The 19,431-nt window shown below is 41.8% G+C and overlaps 1 protein-coding gene across 1 annotated transcript; it reads left to right on the top strand.

Annotated features, from left to right (window-relative positions):
* Positions 1 to 13,716: 13,716 nt before the first annotated feature.
* Positions 13,717 to 18,282, top strand: LOC120545796 (proteinase-activated receptor 3). The gene is made up of 2 exons (XM_039780382.1): positions 13,717 to 13,752; positions 17,285 to 18,282. Exon 2 carries the CDS (start codon positions 17,325 to 17,327, stop codon positions 18,162 to 18,164), a length of 840 nt encoding a protein of 279 aa, XP_039636316.1. The 5' UTR covers positions 13,717 to 13,752; positions 17,285 to 17,324; the 3' UTR covers positions 18,165 to 18,282.
* The last annotated feature ends 1,149 nt before the right edge of the window (positions 18,283 to 19,431 follow it).

Raw genomic sequence — 19,431 nt, 5'->3', positions numbered from 1 at the left:
TTCTGTGGTTCCTTGCAATGTGTTTTTCTCATATTTACAATGCTGCAATACACTGTTATAAACACTTATATCCAAGTATAAAATGATGGATTTCGAATCCTTGTAAACCAAAGCAATGCATAATAAACATCAAATGTAGATTACAGAAATGATCACATATATTGTTCACGTTTTAGAAGTTTGTTGTCCTTCCATGTGAAGACAACCTTTTAACATTTGCACAATTTATTCTAACCTTGTATTTGTATTCAAACCTTTGTACAGATGTGGTAAATGACAATAATGATGAATCCGATCTCTCCGTTGCCAACATTAAAGTAAATCATAACTGAGCAACACTAACCACCCAGTGGTTTCTGCTTCCACGTTTTGATGTGCATGAGTGGTCGGTGAAGGCCAATTGCAATTTCATATACAGTATGTCCCATTTGGATTTCAGTGAAAGAGCTGTTTAAAACAAAGAAAACTCAACTTTCCATGAGAAAGTCTGTGAATCTCCAGGATGGTCTGTTCTGATTTGTTCTCGTATGAGTCATGAATTAAGGAGATGTCCCTAGATAGTGAGAATGATCTGATGTAATTCATGCACCACATTTCCACTTCACCCTCGGATGTGATTAGCTCTGCTCGGTTTTAATGAGGAGTAACTGGAGACCTGCACAGTTGGTGCAGTGAATCATGGATGGGGGCAGCTGTAAACTCAAGAAACTACTTAGTCACAAATAATATATACATTTATCCTACAACAATGATTCTTCATAAATCAACCTCTATTGTATACCGTATCATTCTAACTAAGGCATGTTGGTTGCCGTTTTTTCATTACAGCATGTAACATGACGTATTTAAAGTCCCCCCCTCCACTCGAAAATGTGTTTTGATTATTGTTGCTTCACTTGAATGTTTAAGCTTCACTGGCAGAATGATACTAGAAGGCTGTTTTCACATTCATACGCTGGGAAAGTTTAGCTTAAATCTAAATTTAAGACGGGCACATACAAGATGATTTTGTGACATCATAACTTGCTATCTAATATGCAACTTAACATGAGTGTGATGTGGAATGGATTTTATAATGAAGTAGGAACAATCTTGTGTTCAACAGTCACTGAAATTAAAAATATTTGTTACATTAATAGATTTAGACAGAGTAGATGTACCGCTAATTTTAAAGACCCTGAAAACTTGGTTTCAAATTAAAAAATTGCTCTATAACATTACATTTTACCAAAATAATCAACATGTAATGTAAAAGATTAAAAACATCGTTAGGTATTATTTATTAAGCGTTTAACACTCGTAAAATCACCCTTTACCGCATTGAGTCTGGCCCACTTCAGACCAGTAAGAACCACACAGACAAAAATCTGTTAGTTTTGCAACCTTGGCAGAAAGTAATGTGTTCAAGTATATAGTAAATAAGGTTATAAGGCTTATTCTGAACCTCCCCATGAGATGTCATCTTGACACTTCTCATTTTGAGACTATTGGGTAGTTAAAAATAGAAGATTGAGCAGGAGACATGGGGCTGTCCCCAAGTTTTTACAGTTGCTAGGACGCATTTCTCAATACTTGGGTCACTTTGTCAAAACTCTTCACACAGTGAGCACAACAGGAGTATATGTGGGCCAAACTGTGGATAATTTATCATTGCTTTGGCACAAAATGCATTCAATGACTACATCTTTCAAATGACATTCATTCTTTTCTCACTTCAACACAACAACCGCCAAAACTCTATGTACCTACAGGCCAATTTGCAAATGCTAACATACTGTTTTCAAAACTGTTAAACTTAAGTTAAAAACAATAACATAATAAAAAAATACTGAATAAGACAGCAATTTGCTACATTTCTACACTGCTATTGTAAAATTTGCAAATGCTAACATACTGTTTTCAAAACTGTTAAACTTAAGTTAAAAACAATAACATAATAAAAAAAATACTGAATAAGACAGCAATTTGCTACATTTCTACAGTACTATTGTAATGAAATATATTTCGAATCGAAAAATTAAATGCTATGAAAACAATTGGACAATTAGACCAACCACAGCTGATTCTCATTATGGCTGAACACCTACACAGGTGTTACTCTTTCAATTTCATTACAAAAGGAGACAACCTCAGAATAGTTTTGTATTGTGATGTCAACATGGACCCAGCCAGAGATGGAGAAGTGGCTGAAAGGGGAAGAAGAGTGGCTGGGAGGGGGCGAGGAATTCATATGCGTGGTGGAAGAAGAAGAAGAAGATCGAGAGCTGAGATTAGAGCTACTGTAATTGATCATGTAATCAATCATGGTCTCTCAATGAGAGAGGCTGGTCAGAGAGTGCAGCCAAATCTGCAACGCTCAACAGTAGCATCTATTGTTAGAGTTTTCTGACAAACCAACAGTTACAGTTTTTTCCGATTGCTAAACGACAGTGAGCACAACTGGAGTCACATGTGCAAAACTCTAACTACAGTCTGCACAGCAGCAGTTCATGTGGACCAAACTCTAGTTTGTTTCTCATTGCTTGAACACAGTTTTCAAAACTCTACACACTTATCCCATGACTTTAACCACAACCTGCACAACACTGTGGATTCACAGCACTTTGTTCAAATGCTAACACACTGCTGTCAAAACTGTGAACCACACATTCAAAACAGAATAGATTTCAGTCTGGTGCCTTTCAAACACTGGTGATTGCAATTTCAGCTGAAAGGCTAAGCAGGTGTCTTGTTTTAGACTAGTTAGTGAACACACACACACACACACACACACACACACACACACACACACACACACACACACACACATATATACATATATATATATATATATATATATATATATATATATATATATATATATATATATATATATATACTGTTATACACTGTTGTTTAGCAATCGGAAAACACTGTAACACACGTCTCAAAACAGGCTCAGTGCAGCCAAACACTATGCACAGTCCTCACTGAGATAACACACTGTCACTCAGAACACACTGAGGGTAAAAACACTAGCGTCAAACACCAATACACAAATTACAAACTTTCTCATCTTTACAGTTTGAACAATTTGAGTGACTTGACACTACTCAATAGTTTATTTAAGGAAAAAATATAGATTGTATAACATACCAATTTTTACGTAAGGTAAACAAGAAGGAATGAAAATCTGCAGTTTTCTTCAATATAGTATTTTGTCTCTAGTAATTTATGGAATTACTGGGGAAAAAAACTAAAGGTACATACGGAACAGTAACAAAGAATAGTGTGACTAATCCTGCCTCTCTCCAGCATCATGTTGCAAGTTTTCTTCATCACATTGGATGTGTGATGGGATGTTGTGCCGTTTAGCAATCGAAAAAAACTGTAACTTGTATTCTGCATGGCATCTGACTGAGCTGCACATTACAGAAGTAAATAGAGCAAAGCCTGCAAACCCACTTGTGTATAATTGCTTTTGCTTTTCTGCTTAGGACTCAACGGCTACCTCACACAGGTGGGAGACGTAGGATGTGCCACTGTTGTTATGGTCATCAGAGACAATGGCATAAAACTCACTGAGCTTCGCGACAGTCTTGACAGACAACGTTACTTTTGAAAATATTCACAGTGTAAGCATAACAACTATTTCTAGAGTCCTGAAAAAACATCAGGTCAGGATGAAGCAGTAGTATACTGTGCCTTTTGAGAGGAACTCTGAACGTGTCAGGCAACTCAGGAACCAATATGTCCAGGTAAGATCACAATACTGTTAAATACAGAACTGTTGTTGAACAAAACCAAACACACACAAAGACATACATTTTAGGTAATGTATACTACTGCAATAGCCTAACTCTTATGTTGCCTTGTGGATTTATTTGAGAGAGTCATGGAGATTGAAGGCAGGCAAACACCCCACATTTTCATCTTTGTGTATGAGGCGGGTTTCAACTTGGCCAAAACACGGCGACGAGGAAGGAATGTGATTGGGAATAGAGCCACAGTGGATGTCCCGGGCCAGAGGGGTGCCAACATCACAATGTGCGCAGCAATATCCACCGATGGACTGCTGTTACAAAAACCACTACAGTTTTTTACGATCGCTATGACACTTTTTTCAATACTTTTAACAAATTTCCTAAACTCTTAACACAGTTAGCACAACATCCGTCTTTGTAGGCTATACAATTAACACATTTCTTGTTGCTTTGACACAAAATGCATACAGTTAACACAAATTTAAAATGCTTGAACTTCTTTTACATACAAGCTCCACCAAGACCAAAACAATGGATTTTTATTTACAAATTTACAAATGCTTTCACACTGTATGTGAGAACAGATAACATGTTCTAAACCTAACTTATAGGCTAAAGTCAAAGTGAACAGCTGTTCATATTGTAAATTGAAACTCAAATATATCCCCTGCATTTAATACATGCATTTATTGAGAAACAGCTGATTGAAGTTATGCAAATAGATCAATCACAGCTGATTCCCTTCTAGGAAACACACTCAGGTGTTGAGGTTCTTTCAATCGCATGATCATATGGTAGTACAGTAAAAGAGGATCTATTTGAAGAATATACTGTAGATGAACACAGAAAATAACAAAAATGCCTTCACGAGGGAGAGGAAGAGGAGTACCAGGTCAATTCTGTCAACTGTACATTCTATAAAGCTACTCTGAGATGGGTCATTTATTTTTTGTATTGAATCTCTGCAGCAAAAGAAACAAATTGGTGGCCAGGTTGGATCAGTGGGTAGAGCAGGCGCACATATACTTGGAGGTTTATGCCTCGACGCACAGGTCCAGGGTTCAAATCCGACTTGTGACAATTTCCTGCATGTCTTCCCCCTCTCTCTCTCCCTTTCTCACCTAGCTGTCCTGTCAAATAAAGGTGGAAAAGCCCAAAAAATAATCTTAAAAAAAAATATGCATGCATTTACTAAACCCAACAAAACAAAAATTTAGAGAGGCTTCAAGAGAAACTGCAGTGCAAAACACAATCTATGATCAATACAATCACCATTGTCTGTTACTGTATATAAGGGCAGACCTGACTGACACATATAAAAAAATTGCAATTTCTGTAATTCCATGGATGTTTTGTATGATATTGTTCTATGATTGACTAAATGTTCCTGTTGGGAGAGAACATGCGTTAGTGTTTTGGAAGAATTATTTGATTTTGAGACATGATTGCATTGTTTTGGTAGACATAGTATATTGTGTTAGTGTATTATTGTATTTTGAAAATTAGTTTTGGAGTTTAGTTTACAATGTGTAATTTTGAGCATGGAATTAACTGTTTTGCCAATTGTGTGTTGTAGGTGTGTTGGTGCATTAAGAGTTTAGGAAAGTTGTTATTGGGCCATACAACACTGAGCGTCTCCTTGCATTCCTGCATGATCTCTATGAAAGGGTTGTGCTAGTTGAGGAAAGGGATGCAGAGAGAAGAAATCAGCCAATATTTATAATTGTTTGGGACAATGTGGCATTTCACCACTTCTGTGCTGTCACCGAGTGGTTTGCAGCCCATCCCAGAATGGTGTCACTTTTCCTCCCACCTTACTCTCCATTCCTCAACGCCATAGAGGAATTATTTTCCTCATGGAGGTGGAAGGTTTATGACCTCCATCCACATAATCAAATGTCCCTCCTGGAAGCAATGAATGCTGGATGCCTGGACATATCAGCAGAAGATTGCCAGGGATGGATCAGGCATGCCAGAAGATTCTTTCCTAGGTGTATTGCCCTAGATGTTATAAGATGTGATGTGGATGAGAACCTGTGGCCAAATGCAGAAGACCGAGTAGATTAGCATTCCTATTGTATCTGTATCAGTGGATGGTGTGTATACAAATTCTTGTATTTTGGAATTACTCAGTGCAAATAAAAGACAATATATTGAAGCATACTGCATCATGTCAGTAACATATATTGCAGTGAATTCTAAACAGTAGAGAGGTGTCCTTGTTTTACATAAGAAAACATTGTATAATCATGCCTGTTGTTAGTGTATTTTAGGCCATTGTTTTGGTTGTGACAAAGTGTGTTTGTTGGCTGTCAACCTTTGCTAGTGTTATGGGAGAAGGAGTTGATTTGAGACATGTATGAAGTGATTTGGTAGTTTTAGTACATTTTGAATGTGAAATGAACTGCTGTGCCAAGCTGAAAGTTGGTTAAGAGAACTGTGTTAAGGGTTTTGAAAAAGTGACCTAAGTATTGAAAAATGTATCCTAGCGCCTGTAAAAAAACCCTGTAATCATCAGCAACAAGCCTGTGGAACAGGTTGCCAGGAAATCTAAAGATGATCAGAAGTTAAGGAGGTTTTAAGCAGGAACTGAAAAAACAGCTCAGATGCCAATTTTAGTATGTTTTTTTTTGTTGTATTACTGTATTGTCTTGATGGATCTATTTAATAGATGTATGGATGTGATGATTTATGCTTGATCTGCTGCTACTTGCTCTGCATGAGGCATTGTTTAATTAAATATGTGCTAATTTGCCTAATGGTGTTTCAGTTTTTTTGAACTTGGACCCTATTTTCCCATGCATTGGTGTCTAAGTGACTAATGTGAACCAAAATCTTTTGAAATCTGTGGTCAGTATTGAGTAAGAACGCTGTAACCAGCAGCAGTAGACAGATAAGCACCAATTCAAGGTAAGAGGCTTCACTTACCATGTAAAACTGCATAGAACAAAATAAATTTCCACTTAGTGTGTGGTTTGTTTTTCAAGTTCCAGTATATGCGTTGAGTGAAAGCCATTGTTTTCTTATTGTTTCAACTTTTGTTCTGACAGAAAATAAAGCTTTTGATACAGACTGAAATATAGTTTGATACCACAGTATCATATGTTTGCCTTTTCTCTTTTTGATCAGTGCATTTGCTGCAAAAATATGCATTTTTCTTTATGACGTTTTCCAAAAGCGCATGCTGTTAGGTTCCATCCATCCATCCATCCATCTTCGTCCGCTTATCCGGTGTCGGGTCGCGGGGGGAGCAGCTCCAGCAGGGGACCCCAAACTTCCCTTTCCCGAGCAACATTAACCAGCTCCGACTGGGGGATCCCGAGGCGTTCCCAGGCCAGGTTGGAGATATAATCCCTCCACCTAGTCCTGGGTCTTCCCCGAGGCCTCCTCCCAGCTGGACGTGCCTGGAACACCTCCCTAGGGAGGCCCCAGGGGCATCCTCACCAGATGCCCGAACCACCTCAACTGGCTCCTTTCGACGCAAAAGGAGCAGTGGCTCTACTCCGAGCTCCTCACGGATGACTGAGCTTCTCACCCTATCTCTAAGGGAGACGCCAGCCACCCTCCTGAGGAAACCCATTTCGGCCGCTTGCACCCTGGATCTCGTTCTTTTCGGTCATGACCCAGCCTTCATGACCATAGGTGAGGGTAGGAACGAAAACTGACCGGTAGATCGAGAGCTTTGCCTTCTGGCTCAGCTCTCTTTTCGGCTACAACGGTGCGATAGATGGAATGTAATACCGCACCTCGCCGATTCTCCGACCACCACCTCCCCTCCATTGTCCCCTCACTCGTAACAAAACCCCAAGGTACTTGAACTCCTTCACTTGGGGTAAGGACTCATTCCCTACCTGGAGAAGGCATTCCATCGGTTTCCCTGCTGAGAACCATGGCCTCCGATTTAGAGGTGCTGATCCTCATCCCAACCGGTTCACACTTGGCTGCGAACCGATCCAGTGAGTGCTGAAGGTCGCAGGCCGATGATGCCATCAGGACCACATCATCTGCAAAAGCAGCGATGAGATCCCCAGCCCAACGAACCGCAACCCTCCCCACCCCCGACTACGCCTCGATATCCTGTCCATAAATATTACAAACAGGATTGGTGACAAAGCGCGCGCCCCTGGCGGAGGCCAACCCTCACCGGAAACGAGTCCGACTTACTGCCGGAGAACCCGACACAGCTCTCACTTTGGTCGTACAGAGATTGGATGGCCCTGAGTAGAGACCCCCTCACCCTATACTCCGCGCAGCACCTCCCACAGTATCTCCCGGGGGACCCGGTCATAGCTTCTCCAAATCCACAAAACACATGTAGACCGGTTGGGCATACTCCCAGGCCCCCTCCAGGATCCTTGCGAGAGTGAAGAGCTGGTCCGTTTTACCCACCAGGACGGAATCCGCATTGTTCCTCCTCAACCTGAGGTTCGACTATTGGCGCGGAACCCTCCTTTCCAGCACCTTGGAGTAGACTTTACCAGGGAGGCTGAGAAGTGTGATACCCCTGTAATTGGCACACACCCTCTGGTCCCCTTTTAAAAGGGGGAACCACCACCCCAGTCTGCCACTCCTTTGGCACTGTTCCAGACTTCCACGCAATGTTGAAGAGACGTGTCAACCAGGACAGCCCCTCCACACCCAGAGCCTTGAGCATTTCTGGACGGATCTCATCAATCCCCGGGGCTTTGCCACTGTGGAGTTGTTTGACTACATCAGTGACTTCCGCCTGGGAAATCGACGACAATCCCCCGTCATCCTCCAGCTCTGCCTCTAACATAGAGGGCGTATTAGTCGGATTCAGGAGTTCCTCAAAATGCTCCTTCCACCGCCCTATTACCTCCTCAGTTGAGGTCAACAGTGTCCCATCCTTACTGTACACAGCTTGGATGGTTCCCCGCCCCCTCCTGAGGTGGCGAACAGTTTTCCAGAAGCACTTTGGTGCCGACCGAAGTCCTTCTCCATGTCTTCTCCAAACTTCCCCACACCCGCTGCTTTGCTCTTTCACGGCAGAGGCTGCAGCCCTTCGGCCCTTTCGGTACCCTGCAACTGCCTCCGGAGTCCTCTGGGATAACATATCCCGGAAAGACTCCTTCTTCAGTCGGACGGCTTCCCTGACCACCGGTGTCCACTCACGGTGTGGGGTGTTACCGCCCCTTGAGGCACCTAAGACCCTAAAACCACAGCTCCGCCGCAGCTTCAGCAATGGAAACTTTGAACATTGTCCACTCTGGTTCAATGCCCCCAGCCTCCACAGGGATGCACGAAAAGCTTCCCGCGGAGGTGCGAGTTGAAAGTCCGCGTTGGACAGGGGCCCCTCCAGACGTTCCCAATTTACCCGCACTACACGTTTGGGCTTACCAGGTCTGTCCAGAGTCTTCCCCACCCCTGACCCAACTCACCACCAGATGGTGATCGGTTGACAGCTCTGCCCCTCTCTTCACCCGAGTGTTCAAAACATACGGCCTCAGATCAGATGAAACGATTATAAAATCGATCATTGACCTTCGGCCTAGGGTGCTCTGGTACCAGGTACACTTATGAGCATCCCTATGCCCAACATGGTGTTCGTTATAGACAATCCATGACTAGCACAGAAGTCCAACAACAAACAACCACTCTGGTTTAGATCAGGGAGGCCGTTTCCTCCCAATCACGCCTCTCCTCAGGTGTCTCCATCATTGCCCACGGTTGCGTTGAAGTCCCCCAGCAGAACAATGGATTCCCCACTGGCGCCCCATGCAGGACTCCACTCAAGGTCTCCAAGAAGGCCGAATACTCCAACTCCTGTTTGGTGCATATGCACAAACAACAGTCAGAGTTTCCCCCACAACCCGCAGGCGTAGGGGAGGCGACCCTCTCGTCCACCGGGGTAACCTCCAACGGCGGCGCTCAGCCGGGGGCTTGTTAGTATACCCCACACCCGCCGCGCCGCACACCCTGAGCAACTCCGGAGAAGAAAAGAGTCCAACCCCTATCCAGGAGTACAGTTCCAGAACCGAGACTGTGCGTAGAGGTAAGCCCCACCAGATCTAACCGGTAGCGCTCCACCTCCCGCACCAGTTCTGGCTCCTTCCCCACAGAGAGGTGACGTTCCACGTCCCCAGAGCCAGCCGTCTGCTCGGGTCTGGTCCGGTCGAGGCCCCTGACCTTCACTGCCACCCATGTGGCAGCGCACCGCACCCCAGCGGTTCCTCCCACAGGTGGTGGGCCCATGGGCTGGAGAGATGGGAGCCACGTAGCTTGTTCGGGCTGTGCCCGGCCGGGCTCGTGGCAAACCCGGCCACCAGGCGCTCCGACGAGCCCGCCCGTCTGGGCCTGGCTCCAGACGGGGCCCCGGGCTTCCTCCCGGGCAGGGTCACTCCATTTCTACCTTGTTTTTCCATTGGGGTTTTTGAACCATTCTTTGTCTGGCCCCTCACCTGAGACCACTTTGCCTTGGGAGACCCTACCAGGAGCACAAAGCTCCAGACAACACAGCCCTCAGGTTCACAGAGACACACAAACCTCTCCACCACGATAAGGTGATGGTTCACGGAGAAGTGCTGTTAGGTTGTAAAAAGTTAAAACCATGCTTATGTTTTATATTTTAAATAATAAATTGTATGCTGCAGTCAGGTTATGAAAATAGGAATGGAATCTAGAATAACTACTAAGGTAAAAACAGCTGGTTATTTCTCTCCCCCTCTCTTCCTGTTTCTTGCAGATAGATTAGGTTAAAACCAACTATTAACATATGAAGAGAAACGTCTCTTTGAGTCTCCAACCTCCTGGTGCCAAGTCTGGGTTAGAACAAAGGAAATGCAAACTCTGTAAACTTGAATATAATCAGCACTACCAAGATAAATGACCTTTGTCTGTGACCTGGAGTTAATCTAATCAGAGGTGTTTAACCAGAGAAAAAAAAAAAAAAAAATATAATTCTGATCCTGAGAAAGATTCGGGGCTTCAATCTGTGACCCCGCAAGGGGAAGCATTTTGAAGACCGCTGTTTACAGTGTATTGTTTTGTCATGTCGCATGGCTGCTAACTGTGACCTGACAGGGGAAGCATGTTTGCAGTCTGCTGCTGGCAGTGTTTCATGTTTTATATTTGATTGTGTTTTGACTGTCGTTTTCATTGTGTTGTTCATTAAACCTCTTGCTTAACTTTCAATTCAACCCCAGCCTCTCCTTACTCCTCAGAAATCAAACGATCACGTCTTTTAGAGATTTCTTAACAATGCCTAGACTTAATTTGTTGGCAACAAGCCTGCGGAACAGGTTGCCAGGAAATCTAAAGATGATCAGAAGTTTAGGAGGTTTTAAGCAGGAACTGAAAAAATAGCTCAGATGCCAATTTTAGTATGTTTTTTTTTGTTGTATTACTGTATTGTCTTGATGGATCTATTTAATAGATGTATGGATGTGATGATTGATGCTTGATCTGCTGCTACTTGCTCTGCATGAGGCATTGTTTAATAAAATATGTGCTAATTTGCCTAATGGTGTTTCAGTTTTTTTGAACTTGGACCCTATTTTCCCATGCATTGGTGTCTAAGTGACTAATGTGAACCAAAATCTTTTGAAATCTTTTGAAATCTGTGGTCCAGTATTGAGTAAGAACGCTGTAACTAGCACCCACGAACTGGGATGCAATGTAAAATGCACTCTGTCAGTTTGCGTCCACTAAACACACTAACCACACTGCTGTTTTTGCCACTAACAGGCTCAGATTATTATATACAGATAGAGTGTCTGACAACATTATGGAAAGGATCCCTACAGAGATAGACCTTTCTGATAAAGAGAAAGCTTTTTGTTTAACATAAAACAGCCCCGAAATCACCATCATCAAACCCACCTAGTCACCCACCCAGTCATCATCGTAAAAGACACATTTTTAACAAAATTAAACAATTAATAGCTGTATTGCTTTGTCTTCCCACTTTTTCAAGTATCACCACTCCAGTTTTGTTAAAATAAACCCTAAATTTACCCATTTACATGTAAATATATGCTGGCTCTATACACGCAAAAAGTACTGTTTATTTTGTTTAGCTGTTTATTAAACATTCAGTGATTTGAAATTTTAACTTCAAGAAGCTGCAATGATCTCTGAAATGAGCCTTTTTGAGCAAAAGCAGCTGTGTGCTGCTGCTGCTGCTACTGCTGTTGTGTGTGTGTGTGTGTGTGCGTGTGTGTTTCTGCTCTGATGCAGAATTTAACAAACCTGTGTGAATCTTCTACCTTATAGGAGGGAGACAGCTCCTGTGAACCTGACACCAATGCAAACAAGTTCAGAGACATACACGCAGCAAAGGTAAACAAACCTGGGTTGAGTTTCATCAGTTGGTTCTTTAAGCTGTTCAAACAGCCTGAAACACACATGGAACAACACACTGTAACACAACCTGCAGTACACTGAAGAAGTGATCTGTAGTTACTTTCCAGATTCAGATAAAGAATATAAAATATATTTAAGACATAAATCATATTATTCAGAATATATATATATATATATATATATATATATATATATATATATATATATATATATAAAGAATTTGCCCCGCCTCAACCGGTGCATGTTAATGCATCAATAATTATAATACCATTATATGTTACGTTATTCTGAAATGAGCCATTCTGCAAAATGAGTACTTTTGCTATTATAAGTATATTTTGATGCTAATACTTAAGTAAAATTATGTATTTTGTATATGTAGGTATAGGTATTGTCTACTTACTTATACTTTTAAGAAAATGTTCTGAGTACTTCCCTCACCCCTGCTTTTTACTGTCTGTTACAGTAGGAGTAAACCTAAGGTCAACCTGTTCACCATGTCATTCAATAAGCCTCAAAAACAACTCTTTAGATGCCATGAACAAGTTAAGACTCAGAAAAACACAATACATGCTGTAAGTGTGATTTGTGGTGTGATCTGATCTGTAGTCCTCAGTAGAGATGCTGTACACGTCCCTGTTCTGCATGTTGGGTGCAGCACAAACACGCCGATGGACATCACACCTCCAAACGTGTCAGCCCTTACGTAACATATTACACATCGTTACACTGAATTGAATCAGAAGTGATTTTCTGGACTGTTGCATCAGTTGTTTACTGCCGATTTTCCGTCAGGCACCATTGGTTTGTTGCATCATTGCCAATCGGTGTGAATGGATGATGACTTGCCACAACATGTCCTTATCACAAACCTAGATTATATTTCTCTGCTCCCCCCCCCCGCCCCCCACCAAACTCATTTTCTACAAGTTTCATTTATCATCATCCTTGTTTTATGATTATTTTATTTCTTAATTTTAAAAGTGTGATGGATGTACATGGGGCCAAACAAGACATTGTGGCATCCAGGGGGAGAGCCTCAGCTTCCACACCCTTGTCTTGACGCTGTGATTGGAGGATCAGGATCCCTGAAGTGTTGGGTCATCTTCCAAAAGATGTGTTCCATTCATTTTGAGGTGAGGGCTCAGGATTTGCTCACACTGGGACAGATGTACACAGGAGTCACACAAGGATTCGGTGGAGAGTGGGGACATCAGTCACTTTAGGAAGGTGCTGCAGTATCCCATTGAACAGGTGAGTGTCATGTTACCACAGAATGGTAACTCCTGACCTCTAAATTCAAATTCTGCAATTTTACATAAATGTCTTGTGTATTGGGAGTGTTCTTCCATCTGTAGCCGTGTCTTTTACAGCGGCAATATTCTGCAGACTTTATCAGATTCTGAAGGTGACAAGGCCCTCTGTAGTCAGGTTGCATATTTACATGTCACCCTGAGATAAAGAGACAGCAAAATGGCTGCCTGTTGACATGGTGTAAACATGTAGCAAGACATGCAAACAATTCCGTGAGCCTTTTCTTTTTTTAATAAAGCCGCTTTTGACTAATACATATGTGGGTGAAGAGAGGAACTGGGTTGAGGAGTCTGCAGAGTCAAAGTGTGACAGTGTGACAGAGACAGCTCAGGGCAGAGGGGAAGTTCAGTAGACAGATAAGCACCGGTCCAAGGTAAGAGGCTTCACTTACCATGCAAAACTGCATAGAACAAAATTAATTTAGTGTGTGGTTTGTTTGTCAAGTTCCAGTATATGCATTGAGTGAAAGCCATTGTTTTCTTATTGTTTCAACTTTTGTTCTGACAGAAAGTAAAGCTTTTGATACGGACTGAAATATAGTTTGATACCACAGTATCATATGTTTGCCTTTTCTCTTTTTGATCAGTGCATTTGCTGCAAAAATATGCATTTTTCTTTATGACATTTTCCAAAAGAGCATGCCTAGACTTAAATTTTTATTGTTTTACTGTTGTCTACGGTGTTTTGATCAATAAGTTTAGGGAGGTTTTTTTTAGGTAATTAGGGGAAGTATATATATTTTTTTAAAGTCAAGTCACAGTTCACTTCCTGCCAAAGCTGGACCTAAAATTTATTATTTTTTCGATTGCTAAACGACAGTGGGCACAACTGGAGTCACATGTGCAAAACTCAAACTACAGTCTGCACAGCAGCAGTTAATGTGGACCAAACTCTAATGTGTTTCTCATTGCTTGAACACAGTTTTCAAAACTCTACACACTTATCCCATGACTTTAACCACAACGTGCACAACACTGTAGATTTACAGAACTTTGTTCAAATGCTAACACACTGCTGTCAAAACTGTTAACCACACATTCAAAACAGAATAGATTTCAGTCTGGTGCCTATCAAACACTGCTGATTGCAATTTTAGCTGAAAGCCTAAGCAGGTGTCTTGTTTTAGACTAGTTAGTGAACATATATGGTATTTATACAGAGAAAGCTCAGGAAGTCTTTTTTTGTATACAAACACCAAATAAGAATGAAACAATTATACACTGTACCGTTTGAGAGAAACAGGTAAAAGAGCAAAGATACCAACATGTCCAGGTAAGATGTCTGAGGTTATGTACACAGCTATAAAAAAAGTGAAAAACACTATCTTTACAATAGTAAGACTGTGTTGTTACTGTTTTTCAGAAAGTAATGGAGGTGAAAGCAATGGAAACACCACATTCATTTGTATTTAGAGATGATGCAGACATCCAATGTGATGAAAAAAAACTTGCCACATGATGCTGGAGAGAGGCAGGATTAGTCACACTATTCTTTGGTACTGTTACGTATGTTTTTTCTCCAGTAATTCCATAAATTACTAGAGACAAAATACTATATTGAAGAAAACTGCTGATTTACATTCCTTCTTGTTTAGCCTACCTTATGTAAAAATTGCTATATTATACAATCTATATATTTTCCTTAAACTATTGAGTAGTGTCAAGTCACTCAAATTGTTCAAACTAAGATGAGAAAGTTTGTAATTTGTGTATTGGTGTTTGACACTAGTGTTTTTACCCTCAGTGTGTTCTGAGTGACAGTGTGTGTTATCTCAGTGAGGCCTGTACATAGTGTTTGGCTGCACTGAGCCTGTTTTGAGACGTGTGTTAAGAGTTGTGTTGCTTTGAATGAGTTTTGCAGATGATGTGAACTGTTTAGCTCAGGTGACTGTTGGTAGTGACTGTGGCTTGAGTTTTGCACGTGACTCCAGTAGTGGCCACTGTCGTTTAGCAATCGAAAAAAAAATGTAACAGTGTATGTGGCAATATTCAATGACTGGTGCTTCTTTACAGGATTTCGCTTGAACAGCCTAGTTTCGAAACTATGTCACTTTGCACTTGCATTTCAAAAATACATCACAGACATTGAGGTGTTAAACACAACATGCAAAGCAAGTTACCAATGCATCAATGCAACCATTCACAACCGTATTTGCATGTTTCATAAACGGACTGTTGTATCATTTTTTATTAACCTTCCTCTAATAGCTAACTGACACTTCACTGGGCTGTTTTAATACTATACAGCAGGGGTCTCAAACTCGCGGCCCGCGGGACGATAGTTTGTGGCCCCCGCCTTAATATGAAAGTTTAATGTTAGTGCGGCCCGCGAGTTTGATATGTATGGTACTTTACTTTGTTGTGTGCGGAGCTGAACGAACCCACCAATCACGGTGGGGTATATGGCTCTCGGGGGCGGGACATCGGCCGGGCTTGATGCAAGCAGAAAAACATTCCTCAATGAGTGAAAGTTACAGCCGCGTTGCCATCAGGTTGCCATTGAGTGTTTTCTTCTGTGCCTGGCTGGCTGCCTCGTTTCTATTGGGCACATGCGGACATTCGTCCCAGCGCGCTGCGTTCACAACACTTCACTTATTTTAAGTTGCTGCCCAGGACATTATACGTAGCCTATATATATGTATATAAATGTATATACATTTATTTAGCTCTCGTTATATATATATAACGAGGGGTTAAATTGGGCCGGGGCTCTCCGGGGTTCAGCTCCGGCACATAAGCCTGCTAGTTTGTCCAGATGTGCCTGCTTGCAGTCTAAATAAGTCACAAAAAAATGGATGAAAGTGATGCTTTTGAAAACATGATATTTGAATGATGATGATACATGAATAAATTACTTTTTTTTTAAATGGCATGTCTATTTTGTCTCGGCGGAGCTGAGATGAGAACAATCAGAACACGGCAACAACCCGCCCAGAACTGCAGACATTTCACCACCGCGGGTCAACTACATAACGCCAAAGTGTCTCCGTCGGTAGGATTAACAGATAAAATGCCTTCTCATAAAGCTAAAAACCCCGTTCGCAACCTCCACCGGCCGCTACGAGTTCATGTCGCTGACCAAGCCGTTGAACCAGTCCTCACTGTCGCATCTCCGCCAGCGGCAGGGCTCCGAGCCGGCCACGGCTCGCCTCCGAGCATCAGAGAGCCCCACTCGGTGCCGCGCGCGCGTGTGTGTGTGTGTGTGTGTGTAAGTAAAGAGAGAGAATTGGAGAAGAAGTTTGTGTGAGGTGGACCTGGTCACCACAGACCCAAATCTTCTCAGCTGTTGCTACTGTCATATGCTGCACTCTTCATGTGGCACATTATGTTTGGCACATTGTATGGGTCACTTCTTATATCATAACAAGGTAATACAATGTGTAATCAAGTGATGACTAATTAACAGTAATGCAAATGCTAAATGCCCTAATACCTGTTGATACTACAACAATGCAGAGTATAGGCTCTTAACCTTGCAGTTTTGCACATATGTAATACTCAATTTCTCCAAAACTCTCCAGAAAGTGCCATTTAACGGTTTATTTTTCAATTATTTCCCTGGGGGGGTATACCCCCGGACCCCCCTAGAATGAATATGAATATGAATATATATATATATTTATACATACACGTCAATGGCACTTAGAGAGTTAATATGAGGTCTCTCTCTCTGACAAAGTAAATCAAAGTGATTCGTACGCGGCGGGATAAAAGAATATAAATAATAAAAATAAAGAGATTTGAGAAGATTGGAATTTTTTTAACAAAGCTTTTCTTGTGGAAAACCTGATGCGGCCCAGCCTCACCCAGACTCTGCCTCCAGCGGCCCCCAGGTAAATTGAGTTTGAGACCCCTGCTATACAGTATTGTATCTAACAACTGAACATGTTATGTGTTTGTCTAAAGATCTTGGTTCCTCCGGCTGGTGTCTTCTGATCCTGCTGTGATGGCGCTTTTTAACAACTCCACAGTCTGTGAGAAGACAGTGTATGAGTGTTGCCAAGACATGCCTGCTGTTATCATTTGGTACCTGGGCCTGCAGTTCATCAACATGTTCCTGGGCATCCCGGCCAACCTCATGGTGCTGTGGCTCATCCACAAGAACAAGGGGGACTCCTCCACTTCAGATATCTTCATCCTTCATCTGGCGATTTTAGACACACTCTTCTGTCTCATCCCTCCACTTGAGCTGGCCAACATAGTCTTCCTCACCACCACCAGCACCTGGTACGTCCTGCGCTTCTTCTACGGCATCAAAGACTACTCGCCTCTCTTCCTTTCCTGCATCTGCCTGGACCGCTACATGGCCGTGGTCCACCCCATCACCTTCACCGAGCTCAAGGACCGTCACCACAGAGCAGTCCTGGCCATCATAGTCTGGCTAATCATTCTGGCCTACGCCACTGCTAAATGTGTTGGCAACATTAAAAACTTTGATAAGGCCTTTACGGTGATGATTCTCGCAGCGTTCGCCTTCATGGTGTTCTGCAACATTGCGATTCTCTGGGTGCTGAGGCAGTCTGGGCCTGGCAGAGATGAGATGCATCCCGTGAAGAAGAGAGCCTTCAAGATGGTTCTCATCATCCTGGCCATCATAGTGTTCAACTACTTCCCACCTGTCGCACTGTTTCCCTTCAAGTCCTACTTCTCTCCTGACGTGTTTCTTTGCTACATTCACTATATCGCATTCGGCTTGATGGACTTCAGCAGCAGCATTCAGCCGATGCTCTACCTGTCCAAGGAAAAGCTCAGCTGCTGCCAGCCTGGCGCCAGCCAAATCCAATAGGGATACAGGTTTGCTTTCATATGAATGTTCTTTTGTGTAATATATAGTAGGAAATATTATGTTCTTGCTTAGTCCAATGTTGAAAATGCTGATTATTAAAAAGATGTATATTCCAGTGGTTCCCAATTTGTGCAGTCTGGGTGCACCAAGGATGACTCCAAAGATTAAGTTCTTCTCTGTTCTAAGGCAAAATTAATAAATATCATATTGTTTAGACTTATAGATTTCTCATAAATTCTCTCTGCCAGATAACATAATTAGCATATATCCCAAAATGTTGAGCTTTTCTGTTAAAGGGTCGGTTCACCAAAAATACAAAATAATTTCTGTTACCTCAGGTGGTATAATGTATTCACGTTTGGGTTGTATTTGTCTAGGTTTAGAGATGAACAAGAGCTGAAATAATTATTGCCTACAATTATTTCAAAAATAGAAAATTAATCATCAACAATTTTAATCATTGGGATTACTTATTTACATTTTTGAAAAATTGCAAAAGACATGCAAGTTCCAGAGTTTTAAATTTGAGGACAATCTTTTCTTGTTTTACATGGAAGTACATCTGGGATGTCACTTTGTTGTCCGAGAAATTGTGATGGGCTTTTTCTGATTGATTTGGCTGATTGATTGGAAAATACACAATAAATCGATAATAAAAATAACTGTTGCAGCCCTAAGAGATACCTAATCTCTCACACCTGAATACAATGGAGGTCAACGGAATTTTGTTATAATTTTCAAATATGGCACCAAAACAAACTACAAGAACCTGCAACTTGTCTTTCCAGAAATAATGTCCCCAAGAATAGTCCCCATGAAATCAGCTGATAGTGTCTTCTGTGGATATTTTAACCAGGAAAGTAGAAATTTTTCAATGTTTTGAGCACCACATTTGAAATTCCATCCATCTCCATTGTAATGGAAAATCTCACTTCCACTCTCAGTCAACTGGTCTTATATCGGTTTTATAATGCTTAAAGTAACTTTCACATATGGCATCCTCGTCTGTCAAACATCACTATTTTACTAGTAAAATCACAGCAATAACAGGGCTATTGATGTAAAAATAACTGAAGGAAGGATGGGAGGCGCTTGTAACAAAATTATCAGTACAATTTATTAGCAAAACAAACAGAAATGTGCAATGCAGCAGCGGAGGACAACAACACACAAAGGTGAGCTTGACACACACACACACACACACACACACACACACACACACACACACACACACACACACACACACACACGTCTGGCTGTTCACCTG

This window comes from Perca fluviatilis, chromosome 17, assembly GCF_010015445.1.
Source record: "Perca fluviatilis chromosome 17, GENO_Pfluv_1.0, whole genome shotgun sequence".
NCBI classification, from domain to species: Eukaryota; Metazoa; Chordata; class Actinopteri; order Perciformes; family Percidae; genus Perca; species Perca fluviatilis.
The sequence above is the reverse complement of the archived record's forward strand: the minus strand, read 5'-3'. Positions and strand labels throughout refer to the sequence as shown.